We start from the raw sequence: 18,581 nt of genomic DNA, 5'->3' as shown, positions 1-18,581 counted from the left end.
TTCGTACACGGATTGATCCTCGGGGAAGCAGAGAATCTAGAAGTACCTTTAAAAGTATCACGGACCTTCGCTATGTAGAATACTACGAAGCTTTCAGTCAGAGAGACTCACTAGTGGAGAGAAACATGCATTTCAAGTTCAAATCCCATTGGTTGCATTTCCATCTTCTTGAGTACACTACGTACTTTCAACTTCCATTTTCACATACATTGATCAAATACTTTGACCACTTTTCAGTACTTTTCAGTGGTTATAAAATTCTTTCACCTGTAGAGTGCACTAGGGATATAGTAAAATGGGAAGCAAGTGAAAATAATTTCTCGCCAGGTGAAAATCGATCCAAGTCCGTGGGAATTCGAAACCCGAGTCAGCCAGGAGACAGTCAAACACGCTCTGACCTATCCCAGCCAATTACCCTCGGTGTCTCGCCTTTTCCTCCCTTTTCTCCTACTACTCAGACTTACTAATTATACGAAATCTCCTCTTCAGAACTTCGCATTAAGCTCAAATTCACGCTGGCTCACGAGGAAACAAGAACTCCTCTGCTGCAACGACCCAACAATTCCTGCTACACAGTATAGTACAAAAGAGGCTCGTTCTCAGTCGTGGCGTTGCAGGTTGTTAAGGAAGGAGGTGGTTTTCGATCCGCCGGATATTACCTAAACCCGAAGCACCATGACGCTGCCGTTTCTCGTTCTAATGGGCCATTTTATGACAGCCTCGTTTCAGGAAGAAGCTCACGACACGCGAACACACGGTCGCCGAGCTAAGTCCACGGAAATCTATTCCCCTTTCCACGTGATCCTCTTACGGAACGATAGCCGGGGATCGGTATCGAGGCGATTTCCGTTTTCCTGGATCGCTATCCACACGATTTCCGTTTCCCTGAATCGGAAATGATCCCTTGTCCCAGCCGGTGCTGGACAGAATTCGATCCACCGTCAATTTCATAAAGAAGTTCTTCTATAGCAGTGGTAGGTGGGGATCTCATCTCATTGTCCTTTCGCGATTCCCTTTTATACTCGCGATACTTCCTCATCTTTATCCCTGGATTCTCTTTCGATCGTTAAAAAAAAAAAAAAAAAAAAAAGAGAAGCACAGGAAGATTCTAGCGGATATTCCATCCATCGTAAGGGGATGCTTTAACTGCTCTTTCAAGCTAGGCCATCTCAGCCGCCATCGACCGCCCCTAATGGCGCCCTTTACGACTGTCGTCTTCGCGAGCCACGTACAACGCCAACTCCTAACGTGGGCATAAAAAGCGATGTTACCGATGAGCATTGTGGCCGGGGCAATCGAACGACTAGAGACAAGAACGATACTGCAGAAAATAAGCCCATTTCCATTGCATCTACTGACGACAATTTTGGTGCGTTTATACTGTTTCTGATGGATGGCATGTAGATTGTTATTGTGGAATATTTTTGTATACGCGTTTGTACTCGTATTATGGTAAATAAAATATGGTAAATCCTGCTGAGTGGGACATGTGGCGAGAATTGCCGAAGATGTTGTTGAAAAATGACGACTGTCGTCGATCAGAGGAAGAGCTACCCTTCGTCTACAGCATCTCGCTATACTCTCTTTTACCGCGTATGTGATTTTTACCATTTGTATTCATGTATTCTACTCTGTTCCAATCCCCTCTATCACGTGTTCCCATGTTACTCACCTTTCCCACCAAAGTGACAAAAAGGACACTTCGCTCCAGATGAAAGTCATGTTGGGCCACTGCTGAAGCTTCGACACCATGTTGTTCAAGATGCTCCTGGTGGAGCTGTGGAAGTACTGCTCGAACGTTTTCAACCATCCTGGATCTGTATGACTGTGGGGCACCAGGATCACCTGAAACGACAAAAAATACACTCTTACTATCTGTCCGTAAATCTTCATAGGTCAAAAAGAAGTTCCCACAGCAATTCTAACTTTCATTTGAACGCGAAACGTCAGAAGGTCTCCAATTTCATGGAGTTTGAATTCGTTTATCGGCTAACGCAGCTGAATCCTGGCTAACAGATCGTATTTACAAGCGAAGACCGAAACGATCAGTTTTTAGGTTATGTAACTGCAACAAGAGTCACGATATTAGCTTCTCCATTGTCGCAATTAAATGTATCGCTATATTTGCTGAAAATATTATATATTAAATATGCATATATACATATTCCGATCAAAATGAGTCGGACCGTTCTGATCCATGGCAGGACTTAACGAATTCCTAACTGAAATAGCCAGATAGTGGTTCTCAACCAGTCGTGATCGACGAGTTCGAAGCAGAAATTCGTTAATTAGGCCGTTCCAGGCTCGCCACGATAACGACATTATTTCGTAATTGATACACCGCTGGGTCGAGCCTGTAATGTAGCCGCACGCCAGCCAGCATCGCTCGTAAAACAATTTGCAGGACTCATTACGATTTACCATTGGCTCATTCAGCCGTAAGCCTGGCTGGCTTGATTGTTGTTCATTGTCTACCACGTGGAACGGGGAAATTTCGAGAAAAATTGCCTTTCCTCCGGTCTACGTACACAGATAATTCAATCTCCCTAGGGGAAGCTACATTCTAGGGGATTGCACGAGCGACACCTAGGTTAACCTAACTTTTTCGTAACTAATACGACGATTAACGCGGCGACTTTGTTGGTTGCAGCGTGGAGCATGCAGATTTCAGTGGAGATTCGAAATTGCATTTGAAATTCGTCGAAGTCAATTTGATTTTCGGCCGGGCCGAAAGTTCGCGTTAATGAAAATTCATACCGGTCGGCACCGACGCTTCAATTTTTCCCGTCATTCTCCTCTACCCATCGGCTTTCACAGCCTCTCTTTTATGAATATTTAACGCGCCGCTTGTTTGATCTTTCACACAGCGACCCGTTTCGCTCGGTCATGATGGGAAAAAGAAGATACCTCGCTCGGCTTCTGATTGAGAACCGCTGCCACAAAGGATTACAATAAACCGATATCCATTCGCTCATAATCAGCGTGGAAGCCGCGGCACGTTAAACTGTGCATAGGTCACTGACAAATCCCTGTTATGCGCCCCCGTTTATTACTCGACCGACCGGACCGACCCCCTCCCACCCCCTTCATTTCAGCTGGATCGATGATTTGAATCGGATTCTATGAGATTCACCAGATCCATTCATTTTATTTTATTTTATTTTATCCGTATCGAGAAGCTATCGAACGATCCTCTACTGTCAATAAGCAAGAAATAGGTGAGAATAGTGGAACTTCTCTAAATTGATATTCCAGTAGGTTCGTGCCAACTGTCGAATTGTCGTTCCCGAAGACGAGCGTTAATTACAGATCGATCATCCAGAGCGTTTAATAAGCCGGCTACTACCGGAAACCGCCACGGGAGATATCAAGGAAGGCTTATTCGTATGCATGAGACGATCGTGGCCCGGATCACTGCGCCCCTTTAATACACCCCTGCCCCTTCACTCTTCATTGATCTCCTCTTCTCAGCTAGTACGATCCGTTCGATCGTTCAGTTTCCCGATAACTTTGCCGGCTACTTCTTCGAATCGTCGTCCTCTAAATGGAATGGACAGTTTTAAATACGAAAGCTGTCAGCGGTTGACCTTCTCTCTACAGACAATTGCATGCACTTTGATTTATTTTTTTCAATCAGTACTCCAACGCTAACACGTTTTTCGTGCTTTACACCGGTTCCATGGCACCTAATTTTTGTGCTCTTAGCGTCTCACCTTTCTTCCTTCTTTTTTTTTCTTCCTGTTACACTGCTATCCTGTATGCATAAGAAAGCACTGCTATTATGTGAATAAATAACGTTAATAAGCGAGCTGGCTGGCGGTAGTTCTCGCCGGAAAGGAAAAGAAGCAACGCGGAGAGAGTTAAAGGGTGGAAGAGGGTAAGTAGAGGACGACAAGCGACTCGTGACCGTTCCATTACATTTCCCCAGTCGCGATAGGCAACCACACCAACATTTTACCAGAGCAGACGTACTTTTTACGAGGACGTCTCTTACGACCTAAACGTATCTCGTATCTCGAATGCTGTTTACCTTCACCTATCATGTCTCTCTCCACTGCTACGTGTTTAGCGCTTTACGTCAATCATGTCGAACGATAGAATTCCTTAGATATTGGTGTTCTCGTGGGAAATACTCTAATCGTAATTTGATCCAAATTTAGCTTACGAAGCTTTTTCTTGAGGAATTGGAAGATTAATTGGACACTGTGTACATAGGTTGTTATCATAAATTAGAGAATTGCAACTGCCGGAAACATGTCCCCGGAGTCACGCACTCTGACGACTTTATATCCAGGTTTCTACGCCACTCTCAAAGGAGAAGTCGCCGCCAAAAGTGCATCACGAGCTGTGCAGGTTAATTTCCGGCCTGGCAACTTGCAAACTTGGCGCAACTTCTTCCCTAGTCTAATGCGTCCCTTCGTGAGAACCAAAAGCCAGTTCGTTTTCAAGCGATCACCGTCTCCTTCCTGTCTTCGCGATTCCGGTGTGTACTTTAGTCAATCGATAGGAAAAGAAAGTTTAAGCAGAAGCTCATTAGCTGGGAAGAACGTTCTCATCCATCCGAACCTCGAGGATGCGGACAGCTGCTTAGGACAGATTCGCCTTCGATATTATTTCATCGGAATCATATCGTCAGGAGATTCGATGAAAACAGCTTAACAGCATTCAGCTATATTATTGAGAAATACCTGGTCCAATTTATCCACTGGCATCTTCAAGAAGAATAAACAATCGTTGTCCTGGCCTCAACATCCAATCCAATCTTTCTAACCTAACCCGAATCTAATCTCTCGAGAAGCATCAGAAGACTTGGAGTTGCGACTCAGTATAAATCGACCGCAGACCAAATGATACTATCAAACCCATTCCCCATCGATCCGCAAGCTTCCTAACCGAATAACAATCGACTGAATGTTTCAGAAGTACTCGGTCCAATCTGGTCACTGTTTCCCTTGTGGAGAATTATGGATGCTGGTAGCAGAGGGCCCAACAGCTCAGAAGAAAAACAGGATTAATAATTGTTGGATCGAAAGTACGGAGTTGGAATGACGGAACAAATATTTGGACGGAAGTGGTTCCCGGACGAAAGCGATTTCATCGAGTCCCAGGAGGCACGTACTTGCCGGGGGACTTCGGACGCGGCTTCCCCTCGGCCCTTTCATCGTGCCGGAGTTCGACAAGTTCGACAATACTGGCTCATCAGGCCATTGTCGGCCAGGTACAATGGTGGGCGGTGGCCTTTTCGAAAACGCGCACAACAATGCCGATCTAGTCGTGGAATGCATCCGACGCACCTTCCACTTCCCATTCTGCTTATCCTTCCTTCCGTTCTTCGTCTCTGCTCCGCGATTTCCACGCTTGTTTGCCGATTCCATCGTTCGAATTACTGCACCGCCATTTTAATACCCACCAGTGGCCATTTTGTCGTCATTTCAACTGCTTCTCGTTCAGCTGAATACACCGACTTAATATGGATATTCTTCTCCGCTGTTTCAGCGTTCTTTTTTTTTAATCGATGTCCGAATCAGGAATTTTAGATAGAACAGGTTTTATATCGTAGGATTTTTCAGGAAGAAATTCTCGTGTTCAGATTTTTTTTCGGTGCAATTTTTTTGAAACTGAAAAGTTGCCTCGCATAGCACGATATAAGAATACGTGTACGGATATGGTAAGATATGTTCGGTACTCGATGTCGTCCATTCACGGTACCGTAGCGTCATAAACACGCCAATATTCTGCAATCTTGCCTAACAAGGTTATAGTGCTTTTCTTCCGGGCATAGATAACCCACAAGGTAAAACTGAGAGGATAATATCGTGGAGAAAAATTCACCGCATAGACGACGAACACCACCGATCGACGTCTTCCATCTGTCGACCTCTTTGATTTGCGATTCCGTACCAGGAGATCGCGGAACTGTGAGCCTGATTGAATTTTCTCCAACCAAATCCAGTTTCGTGCTAGTTGAAACGTTTTTTCTTTTTCTTCTTTTTTTTTTATTCAGAGGCTACCACTCGATTCCATTCCCTTTTCTCCTATTCGACGTACCGAGAAACTAAACGTCTACAGGTAGTTTAAAAAATCGTGTCCCTGTGACTGCATGATTCGATTGATTCTCTGTGACCGCACGACTTGACTATGACTCTCTGTGACTGCACGACTTGGCTATGACTCTCTATGACTGCACGACTTGACTATTACATTCTGTAACTTCATTTGTGAACAAATGATACGTTAGCGTAGAATTTTTATCGAAAATCCGAAACGAAAGCTCCAGATTGTAAATTCGGAAGCGCACGAGAGCGCCTAACTTGAATATTCCATAGAAACGATGGATCTTGTTTGCCGCGATGAAAAAATCGCCGGATTTTTGCTCTTTTTCAGCGAACATTGAAATTCATCATGGCACGGGGATATGTTTCATCCTAACGAGCAGACGTGACGGCGTATCGGCGGTGCATCGAACCGATCGAGCAGCAACTTCGTACGGGGAGGTTCACCTTTCACTTCCGGTCGCGCCTGGCAACGGCAGCCTGGCATTCACGTTCGCGAGCTAATTAAGCCGATGCATCCGAGGCATTTCGCAGATTCGTTAACGAAGTTGCTCGCCGCGCGGATCCGCCTTGAGGCTCCGTTGCTGAGCACGTACGATCCGTGTGCTGAGCTTGGCCCAGGCCTGCGTTGTAAACGCACCTTTCCATCCGCCGCGTTGCTTTCCTACCGCTTCATTACACAGATCAGATTATCGTCGCATCGTGTTCATTCTTCTCCGCTGCGTTCAACCCTTCCAACCCTCTAATCTGTGTTTCGCCTCTGGCTGATCGGATACGCATTCTGTGATTTCGCCATAGCAAACTGACTCTTCTTCAAGATCCACGATCGTCCGAATTTACGCGAAACGAGTTACTCGTGTCGGAGTACAGGAGCTGAAAACGACGTCATAAATTTTCTTTCTTACTTTTCTTTCGTTACGATCATACGACTTTCCGCGAATTGACGATCGTTTACATTTAGGTGAATAAATTTTGCGCGGTTATTCCACGTTAGAAAAACAGCAATCGAACAGAGAAGAAAGCTTCTTGCAGATTACAAGCGTCCGGCCAAATCCGCTTCGTGCATTCACCGCGGTATTCAACAAGCTTGACGATCCACAGTTTTCAGCGAACATCGCGAAAGGCGCAACTTATCGACCGAGCCGGAGATTCATTATCGAGCACTCGAGCCGCTCCGGTGAAAAAACCAGGGAGTTTTATCCGGTCGAATAAATAAACGAGCTATGAGGCTAAATATTGAAAATTCTCGGACGAGCAAGCGCCTGGAGTTTTCTCTCCCGACCACGTGAGTTTTAATGAAACATTCCCATTAGCGTCAAGGGCCAAGGGAACCGCTGGTCAAGGGAATCGCTGCACAAAGGTTTGCTGGAAAACCGCGACATGGGCAGAGCTGCACACACCTAAAGCACATCCACGCTTCTCCTATATATTACACTGGTACAATTGCAGGATTTTTAACGGTAGAAAAATTCGCGTGATCCTTCGGAAGGCTGTTTTTTTCACGCTTTTTGACAGTCACGAAAAGTGTCTTCCATCTGGGATCCCTGAACGAGAGTTGACACATTTATAAAATCGTAGAGGCAGTCATTTCGACTGCTGTGGTATTTCCAGCGTTAGCATCTAGCGATCCAGCGTTCGATCCTGCATTTTCCTGATAACTGATATCGTCGTATCGAGAGATACGCGGTCAAAATTTGAAAAACGCGTGGCAAGTTGTAGAAAACGAGGAAACCGGTTAATTGGGGTTCGATAAACGGACGATTACAGGACTCCTGTACACTTTGACAAGTACCGGTCATTTTCACTGCTATTGGCACAAGTAGCCTCAACACAACATTATTTTCAGTTTGAATACATAAAAAACAAAATAAAATTCGTTATATTATTCTTTTAGTTATCGTTGCAAAAGTCGTTATATCATCGCGGAAGAAGATACAACATGAAATAGAAATTTTAAAATAAAATTGTAAAACCAGTCAATTTGACTAGTGTGGTAGTTGCAGTGTTAAACGCTGCTTTCTCACGCTTCCTGGTGTTCTTTTCTCCCTTTTCCTTTCCTCCGTCGCTCATTAAGAATTCGTGTTTCCATGCTCGTTGATATTCTCAGTCGCAGAAAATGCAGAATCTCCGCGCGTAAAATAGAATCGGGCGGTGACGATAGCGCGCGCGCAAACGGTTGACAAGCGATAACGTTAACGATGGCATAATTACCTTCAATGGCGGCCTCGTCGGATCTTTCCTGAGCACCACGTAACGAGTCTCGAAGCTGTCGTCCCAGTATTCCCGGCTGCGCATCCACGACGGCTGTAACAGAAACACAGAGACAAATCAGTTACGTACATGGAACTATCGTGTTGTTCGATAAGCAGACGAGGAACCGCGATAATATGCAAATTTGCCAACCACCTCGTCGAACCGCCAATGAAAATCGGCCGGACGCTCGATTTTTATGCTGCTGTCACGTGTTACCTGGCGCTTTTTAATTAATAATTAATCATCGGCTGGCCGATAAGCAGGCACGAGAGAGTAACATTCGGCTGAACGACTTTCCACCACGATACTACCGACTAGCATCGATTTCAACGAGTCATGGAATTTACGACGAACGATAAGAAAGTGCGAGCTCCGGTTATTAACGACTCTGAACCACGTGGTTAATGACAGAACGGTTACTGCCACTCGTCTACTAATTCACTGCTTGCTGCAATGGGTTCCTTAACAATCACACACACACACACACACACATACACACATAACACATATATAGCGGTACTCGACACAAACCTTCCAATGGTTTCTGTCCCGTGGCTCGCTACACAAAGATTCTATGCCTCGGACAAGATGATTGTCAGATGTCGAAATATTTTCATAGCACATTTGAACTAGCCTAAGTCTAGCTAAAGTCCTTCAAACGAACGAACATCTTTCAGTCTTACCATTCCTTAAGGGGGTATTCTAGTTTTCTTTTTCAAACGGCCGCCATTTCACGAAAAAATCTTTTTTTGACTTTTCTAAGGTTCATGCTATAGCGGCATCTATGTTAATTAAGAATCCGTTCGGCTTTTTTGTTTCAGATGACCGGAGGGGTTGAACCTCCCGTTCTTTTTTGGACCTCCCACTTTGCCAGCTCATAACTTTGTGAGTTTTTTCGGTTAATTTTTTATGTAATCTTAAAATATCAACAAACAAATGATAAGAAAACGGATAGTAACAATATTTTTTGTTTCGTTTGTACAGAGCTTCAAAAACCGCCCGAAATTCGTGCCTCCAGACTGGAATACCCCCTTAACGAATTCGATGGTCTGGTACAGTTCTCCTTCGCAGCATCATCGTGACAGAAAGAGAGTACCTCGACGTATCTTGAACAGTCAGCATCTTAACTTCTACCGCGCTCTCTGCTCAATCGCTACCTTAACTTATCGTCTATCGGTCGAGTTGTAACCACCAAGTGCGAATCGTCAATTGTGATCGCGAGCTCTATGTAAAGTGTCGAAAGCGAGAAGTATTAATAAATATACTGTTCAAACGTCTCCGAGTGTTTCTTTAGCACCTACCACGTCCTATACACCTCACATACACGCACACACTGAAAGGTATACTATTACGGTGTAGGGAAGCTAACAAGTTGTAAGTCATCCGTTGTGATGGCGAGTAACGCGGCGAGATTGTAGAATTGTTTTTTGTTGCCGGAAAAAACTAATTTTCGAACTCTGACAGACTTTCCTGACGAAATTTGTGTAGTTTCTGATTTTTAGAAAAAGAACGATATTGAATGGAAAGACGGAAATTTGATAGAAGCGATGTTGCGGTTGGACAGGGCAGAAGATCCGGACCTATAAAGGCGAATATTTGTCGAGAATCGATGATCATTTTGGTTCACGCGGTTGTTGGCTGTGTGCTGTTCGCGCGTTAAATTAAACGACGGCTTTATCGTCGTAATTGCCTCGACGTGATACCTTGGTCGATAACGAAAACGCGACCAGGTACGAGCGAAGAAGGCTTCACGCCTACAGCGCCTTTGAAATTCTCTCACTGTCGTGTTTCGGGCAACGTTAACGCCTCGCTTTCAGTGATCACTCGTTGAAAAGTCAGATCAAGTGAAATTGAGAATTACATTTTTCAAAATTGATTAAAGTACTGACGCTTCCCGAAAAGATGAACGCGAAGCTTCTACGCGTCGAATTTTCGTTCGTCGAACCTGTTTTCTTCGAAAATTTTGACGAACCTTCGAAGATGTTGGCCTGGTTCCTCTGAGGTTCGAGTTACCGAGGCTCCGCTGTAATTGATCTAGGAAACACAGGTTAAGGACTGACTTAAGCGTGAAGCTTCTGAGCAGGCGTTGAGTGGATAAAAGCTGGTGAGAAACCGAAGCCCAACGGCTTCGGAAAATATTGGCCAAGTGGCCATTGGCTGGAAGTTGACTTATCCGACTACTCGAGGGCTTCGGCCAGGTGTCGAGCGGATAAAAGCCTTGAAAGGCAAGCGTGGCTGATTACTGCGAAAAACCGTCGGCCAAGTGCTCATTGACTACTAAACTGATTTAGAGGAAGAAGAAGCCCGATGCTACTTGCTACCGTTCGAATAAATTGGCCAAGTGGTTATCGAGGCTCGAGCACCTCAACTGTTCTAAAAAATCTTAGCCGAGTGGCTATTGATCTGCCAAAGTCTGGTCGTCGATTAATTGCCACAGGACCCTTCAGACAATTACTCATTAAGGTGTTACCACAATATATACTCCATTTCCAACCTAATTTGCAATAAAAAATATTTTAAGAATCCTGCATTTTAAATATCGAGCACCTGAAACTTCTGGAAAATCTTAGCCGAGTGGCTATTGATCTCTCAAGGTCTGATCGTCGATTAATTGCCACAGGACTCTTCAGACGATTACTCATTAGGATATTACCAAAATATCCCCATTTCCAACCTGATTTGCAATGAAAAGTATTTAAAAAGTTCTACATTTTAAATTCATCGAACCCTTGTGGTCTAATTTTTCTCTAGCGGAAAGCTACTCGAATACTGCGAATGACCGAGTATTCCATCCTGAAAATCCCATTGAAGATTGTTTATACGTTTTTTAATAAATTAAACCAGATGGATGATCTGGATTCGCTGTTATTACACCAGAGCTCTAAAAGCTCGGATTCTAGACGTGAAAAAGAACTGATTCCCTTCCGGTCGATCTGGAATCCTCGAGAACAGTCGAAAGCAATTCGATCACCATTAGTTGGAGGAGGCACAAGGACGCTTTGGTATCCTTCGGCAAAGAGGGATGATCGTGGAACGGTAAATGGGTTGACGAAAGGGAAAGGATCGGTCCTAGTCCAGCGAGATCGCATGTTCGCTGAGACGATGTGTGGGGTTCGAGTAGAAGAGCAACTGGAATAAAAACAATTAGGGGGAGGAAAAAGAAGCAGGACGAGTGGCGAGATGGAAGTGGCGCACACGAACTTTCCCAACGATTTATGGTCTTTGAAGCCACTCAGAGAATACGATTCAGGTTTTCGTATTAGGACACTTTGCTACCGATATTTTTGCCTCTTCTTGTCTTCGTATTACGGGACAATGATATTATCGTATTAGACCACGAACGAGCAAGTTTCCAAGATAAAATCTACTTGCATGTAAAAACGTGTGAACTGTTGGAACATTTCTGAGAAATCGCAGTAGCGAGATTTGAGTATACGGCGAGCTGAGATTGCTGCTGACAAAAGTACGTTTCAGATGATAAATATTTTATAATTAGAGGAGCCGCGGCGTACTTGGAATACCAAATACCAATACCAAAGCATATAGTTTGTTTGAGAGGAAGAAGAAATTGCAGCAGAGAACTAGAGGAAGGAATAAAACTGCGTAATATCATAGGCAGACTAATAAACTTTTATACTTTAGAATCTCAGTAGTGGCGGAAAGCGCAAGGTATCTGTAACTTTGGTGTAATTAAAAAATGGAAATAAAGCAAGGATTGCGTTACGGAGCAGCGATATTCCGATTTATCTTCGCTGTGTGAAATTAAAAAGCGAGTAGATGGTAAAACGATTTTCTCTTGTGATCCGATGGGACAAAAGTCGCAGCACGAGCACAGTCTATGATTCTTAAAATCAACTCGCAGCAGTCGCAGCAGCTTTCGCGTCATAATCGACGCGTTCGCAATGTACCCAACATCTGGCACGGATGAAACACTGCACCTCTTTTGCCTTCGGCGTAATTCACATTCAGAACAGCACCCATCTCTCAGCAGGTTTTTCCTTGATATTCCGAATTAGCAAGGTGGCGTTAAAACCTAAAGCACCGTGTCGCAATTCGTATTCACCGAGTGTTCGCAAATTGGCACGAAACCATAGAATGAACGCGCAAACGAGTAGATCAAGCAGTTTACTGCGAAGCTTGAACACATTTTAGCCACGATCAAATATTTGCTGAGACACTTTTGCGAATTGACGTTTCTTGCTCACTGGGAAATATCGAAACTGAGATGCGTTATATGAAGAATGTGAAAAAACAGAACAAAGACGTAACATAAGAAACCGGCAACGACGACGAAAACGATCCAATGCTCGACCAAAACGGACCTAATTCTTGAATCAGTACACGATAATTCCTGTGTTTTGTTCCTTGGCGCGTCGCGATACGTTTGGCGCGTTAAAGCAACTGGCGTTGTAAGAACTCGCAATCTTAGACGGCAGTCCACTGTAATAATAGTTAACGTTCTTAACCTGCATCGCCGCAAAAGAATCCAGGAGGAAAGAAATCTGTGTTACTCGACCAAGGCCATCGCTCGTAAGTGTGGCAAGTGTGGCTGCGTGTCAGCAGAAGGCTGAACCCTAATGAAGTACGAGTTTTAGAGTAACGGCAGCTTGACCTTGAGCCTCGGCAACGCTAGAAATAATCCGTAGCGGCGCGTATACGTCATGGAAGACCCTAAATCTCACTTTTGTTCGGAGTTTCGAGCGGCGAGACTCCGCCAGGGTGGCTTTCAACAATCCCTGGCTGCAGATTTCATATTTTCGACTATGTTACCGTAGGAAATTGAATTCCCAGGCAACCAATCCGACGAGAAGAGAGAGAGAGAGAGAGAGGGTGGGAGAAAGGGATGGTCCTCGAGGCGGAAAGGCCGGCTCGATTATCCGTTGATCATCCGAGCTTCCCTGTAACAGAGTTAATCCCGGGGACGTTAATTAAACAGCGAAAAGCTCGGCTCCCGTCCCATCTAATCCATCGAGGCGGTCTTTTAACGGCGGATTATTCGCCGGCAGGCTCTTTCTTTTCGTCCCCCCGATCGATCTTACGCCTCGCCTTCACGCGCCTTTAACGAAATTAGAGCCGAGACTAGCAGACAGCCTCCTATTTTCTGCGGCTATCTATCTTTTCGTTTATCCGTCTGCCGGGATTCTGAACTTTGGTATCGCTCGAATGGTTCATTTTTAGGGGTCTGCAGACCTTCCTTTCCACGGACGTGTCATTTAGAGGAATTCGAGCGATGAAATGGCTTCTCTCGTGGCATCTGTATTTTCCATTTGACACGACAGTGACGCAGGATATCGATAAGAAACGCAGATGTCTCGTTCATTACATTTGTATAGGTTAGGTTTGTATCGGTCAGATTGGTTCGCGTTAGATTTGACGTTAGGTTGGACTCGCGACAGAAATAACAGAAATACAGCTATCCTCTCGTGTAATATGGCAGACATAGGCTCCGGAAGAATGTTACGTGAAAAATGGAGACACGTGATTAACCAGTTAGGTGTTTTACGACGAGTATACTCGTCACGAAGAAGTGGCAATATTCTGTGTTACGACGAGTATACTCGTCACGAAAATATGGCAATATTATGTTACGACGAGTATACTCGTCATGCGTAAAACGTAGTTACAATTTGCTGTTTAAACTGCAATTTAGTAATTGCAGTAAGTTGCGGTAATAAAATTGAAAAATGAAACGGTCATCTCGTCACGAGTTAATCCTACGTTATAACAGCCACAGATAATCTGTGTTTGACGAATATACTCGTCATCGGTTACGTTTTATCGAACAGCTAACTGGTTAACACGATACAATTATATCTTCTGTAATTGGAAGAAACTTTTCTTCCAGTTATTCGCCAAAGATTTTCTATGATATTCAAACGTGGGGAACAACCTGGCCGGATCAAAAATATCGATATCTTTAAGATGTAGCCACCGCTTCGCGTGTTTCGACGCTCGAACCGCAGCGTTGTCCTGTCGATAAAGCAGATCATCATCTTCAATTTCTTCCGCTAATGGTATCAATACCATTTCCACCTACACGTCCATTTTCCAATCTTCTCATCAAAATACCACCGTACACGAACTCGTCATTGGAACAGACCAATTATTAGATTTCACCAAAAATTACAGCGGTTTTACGGAAATTGTCGAGCACTGTAAGAACGCGGTGCGCCGCGAATCTTAATTAAAACGCAGATCTTAATTACAACAGAAACGCTAATTATTTCTGCAAACAGTACTCGGTCTAACGAACAGCTACGAAAATTCCTACCGTCAAAATTCCCACGACCGACAATCTTTCCAAATCTGCTATGTATATCCGACTGAAACAAGTTGGTCCACTGATTGTTAGATTATTCAAGACTATGCAAACGGCAATACCAGCGCTCTGCGCTGAGCAGAGACAGTTTCTTTTAATTAAATTCCGGCTCATTCGCATGATACGTCGAAACAAGCTGGCCGGACGGTCAGCCGTGTTTTTAATTAAAGGATCGCAGTTGCATTTTTTTTAAATTGCCAAAGAGTGAGTGGGTGGAGGGGGGCGGGAGGAATATTTCCCGCTGGTCGTTTGGCGGTCAGCCAAAGGAAAAGCGGGGGAAATTCAATTCACCGTAGCTCGTGGGACAGGAATACGCGCGATAATTATTTGCGCTCGCTCCTGCAAATATTAATTTCAAGAAACCCTTTCCTCCCTCTTGCTCCACCTCCATACGCGAATGGAAGAGGAATTTTTTCCGCCGGACGAAGGGGAGTAAAAAAAAATATTCGCGCGCCATTCTCCCTGTCTCTGTTTCTCGCGTCGTTGCATTAAATTTCGCGTTGCCGGCCGGCTAGCTTGCAAATTACACTTGTATTTCATTCTTTTCTGGTTAGTTTTTAAATCGACCCTCTCGTTTCGCTCTCTCGAACCGGCTGGCCCCGATACCAATATTACCGTAATCGAAAAATACTACCGACGACATCTTCGCTGAAACTATTGGCCTCACGCGCTCGTGTTTTCTCTATTTTTTCTTTTTTTTTTTTTTTTTTTTTTATTTCGTATCGGTACGCGGATGCGCGCGCCTCAAGTCGATGAATCGGTACACGCAGTGTACGATAAATCGTTGCATCGGACGTGTCAGAATTATATCGGCGAATGAAACTTTTCGTGAAAAGCACGCGAAACTTTTCTAATTTTAATTTCCTGTGTCGCGTGTCTACGAACGATAGGAATATAATTGTTGAATTTCCACTCGTTATGAATATTCTGGTGAATTTTTTGAATATTAGTTCGGAAGGTAACAGAGGGTAGTAGAAAAATTGTTGAAATTATAAATTTAGTATTCGGGGCAGGTTACGTTAACGTTGAAACGGTTGTAGGGTTTTATTCTCCGGGAAATTTGAAGCTGGTGATTTCTCGTTAGAAGATGAACCAAGTGGAAAAGGTTGGCAATTACTGGCGACGATAATATTTTAAGCGATATTACGGAAAATAATACACGACAAACAGCGGGAGGAATTGCGTTTGAAATGGAAAGCAGTCGTTCTACGATTATTCGTGAGTTAGTTGGCGCAGGAAAACCAAAGGAAATGGGAAATTTCGTGGTAGAAGCAGGTGGAAAAACGAGAAATAATTTACATCTGTTCAAAGATTCATTTGATGCTGGATTATTACACCGAAATATCGTATTCCTCGTTTATTACTTTACCACATATTTTTATTTACATGTTCTCCATGCAGAGGATAATTACAGCGCACGTAGTATTAACAAAATTACGTTCTACAAACATTTAAGCTCTGCTTTTACACATTTCAAGATTGCAATACCTGAAAGTTTCCAAATAAACGTTGTTAAGTTTCGCAGTGGCTAACCAAATATAGTACAAGGCGAGTAGTTAGATAATTGAAATTTCCAGTTTTACTCTTCAACGAAACTTAAAGAAGACGAGAAGTAGAAGCATTTTCCTCCTAAAACCTTCAAACTCCAAAGATTGCTGGGCCCAGTATAATTGGCTCGTTGTTAAATTTGTTTAAATTTAAACGAGGAAAGTTTTACGTAATTTTGACGAAAGATCACGCACTTAAAATTCTTCAAGTTGACTGAATGATAGAAGAACGAGTGGATTAATTTGTAATAGAAAAATATATCGAAAAAAGTAACGGTATAAGTTCAGGTATAGCGTGTGCTGATCCAGATCCTCGCTCTTCCAATGTTACAATACAACAGAAGAAGCTATGACAGTGAGCAGCTTCATATATTTATAACAAAGGACATTAGCAAAAGGTTAACCCTGTAGCTGTAGCTGAAGGTTACAAGAAACAGCAATAGAAATCTACTTATAGCTTCTTTCTTTCCAGACCTTGTAACCCAAAAAGTAATTTATATTCAAAGGCACGATAATATGGACCTCTGTTTATTTAGAATATTTGTTTGTTTCACTAAATTCTATTCTCTTCGTAACAGAGGTGTGCAGGTCACGGATATACAAATGTAAAGACGTAGAGTTTTTCTTCAAGTAATTACTTCGACAAGAACGCTCGATAAAATTGTAATTTCGTTCTACTACGCTGCATCGCACTGCGCTTGCATCTTGGAATTATTTCGATAAAGACGAACCGACAGAAATTCCTGCAAATTTCTAGATGTACAGTAGCATCTCTTGAAATGCTCGTCTTTTTGTTTCCCGTAATTGACCGGTCATTTCCACTATTATTAGGACTCTCGCTTAACTAGTTAACTGCGTTCGACGTATATACACGTCATTTGGATTTATCTCGACGCGGTTGACGTATATACTCGTCGTGTGAAATAAAAATTACCATTTACTATAAGAAGTAAAGTACTATAAGAAGTCATTTAGTGGCATGTTTCCTTTACACTTTCAGTGGATCTATCGTGTATTTTATAGAAAAAAGTTTGATTATTTGATTATCCTCTTTGCCGCGTATATCGGTCATTCCCCGAATTTCTTTGCCTTTTATATCAGCTTACGCGACTTTATAGCAGCTACACCGTCAAAAGCAAATCCCCGTCGAAAAAGTGGAATCCGTAAGGACTCACGTTACGAAGTGCTACTTTGTGTGGTACGTTGTCTTGAAAACCAGCACACGGAGATCAACCGAATTTCTGACATTTCTTTTATTATTTTCTGGCAATGTTCAAGTTATTAGTAATAAACACCATTTTCAACGACGAATCGTCAATTTTTCTGTTTTCTGCTTCTAGTTTTCCTTTACTTTTTTCGTCAGATTTATAATAGTAGCATTTACTATGTTTCGACGCGTATACTCGTCACTTGATTTTACCTGCGCAGCTCGTAAGGGATTTTTAAAACTAAATTCCAAAATTAACAAATTAAGACTAACCAGGTGGAAGCGTCGCTAATGAGCCAGCGATGTCGATGCGACACAAAGGCGAAATAAAAGAAGCAGAAATATAACAAGAATTTTCCAGGTTGTTGTACAGAGATCTATCGATCTCTCTACAAATCTGTAGCCTTTCAACTTTTATCCTAGAATCGCGACTCTTCCACGTTTCTCTTGACAAATTTCCAAGATTCCGGTCCTCTACGCGATCGTTCGTCGCCGAGGAGACGCGATTTTCGATCGAATCGAACAGAGACGATAACGTAACACATAATTTTTCAATGGCACTGCGTTACAGTAGATTAGGAGACTGATGCCTCTCAACAGACTCGGATACGTCAAACGTAGGAACATCATCATCCTACGAAGTAGAACGTGCTCATCTGTTCCAAGCAGCTGGCTCAATCGTGTAGATGATCCATCGCGCTCGGCTGCAGGGTAATCTTGGCACGAGAGTGACTGCAAATCATCGACTATTCCGCGTCAATCACGCGTCAAGAACAAAGGAATGCTTAGCGCAGTGCATGCAACCATTTGCCTCGTGCTCCTACACGTTCCCCTTGCTTTTACGTGTTTCCTTTGTGCGAACGCGCTATTACTATTAACCAAAGCACATTGGCAGCGAAATAAATCCTATAGATCGTATCAATCAATCCTGACCAAGGGGTCCTGATAAATTTCAACCCTATTTGTTCCTTTTATCGGTAGAATCATCTTTATGGCGCTCTGAATAGCTTTTTTATCCTTGGAATTTCCTCTTTTCTTTCGCTTTTTCTTTTTTTCTCTTTTAGCAGCCTTATGTTGTTTATTTATCAGCGGAATTCTCCTTTCAGGGGGATTCAAGTTCTATTATCTTTGGATTTATTCTTTTATTAATGGAAGACCAAATTTGTTCTCCTTTGGTGAGCACGTGTCGCTTATTTAGCACC

General features: G+C 43.3%; 1 protein-coding gene across 4 annotated transcripts in view; it reads right to left on the bottom strand.

The window, feature by feature from the left end:
- Window positions 1-18,581, bottom strand: part of alpha-Man-IIb (alpha-Mannosidase class II b) — a 154,525-nt gene that overhangs the window by 18,869 nt on the left and 117,075 nt on the right. For all 4 annotated transcript variants that reach the window (XM_033329341.2, XM_033329344.2, XM_033329340.2 and 1 more), the window contains 2 exons: window positions 8,265-8,357; window positions 1,673-1,845 (listed from right to left, as the gene is read on the bottom strand). In XM_033329341.2, coding sequence (XP_033185232.1) covers window positions 1,673-1,845; window positions 8,265-8,357 — 266 coding nt within the window. The remainder of the gene's footprint in view (window positions 1-1,672; window positions 1,846-8,264; window positions 8,358-18,581) is intronic.

The sequence above is a fragment of the Bombus vancouverensis genome, chromosome 16 (assembly GCF_051014615.1).
Source record: "Bombus vancouverensis nearcticus chromosome 16, iyBomVanc1_principal, whole genome shotgun sequence".
Taxonomy (NCBI): Eukaryota; Metazoa; Arthropoda; class Insecta; order Hymenoptera; family Apidae; genus Bombus; species Bombus vancouverensis.
This window is presented reverse-complemented; position numbering and strand designations above follow the sequence as displayed.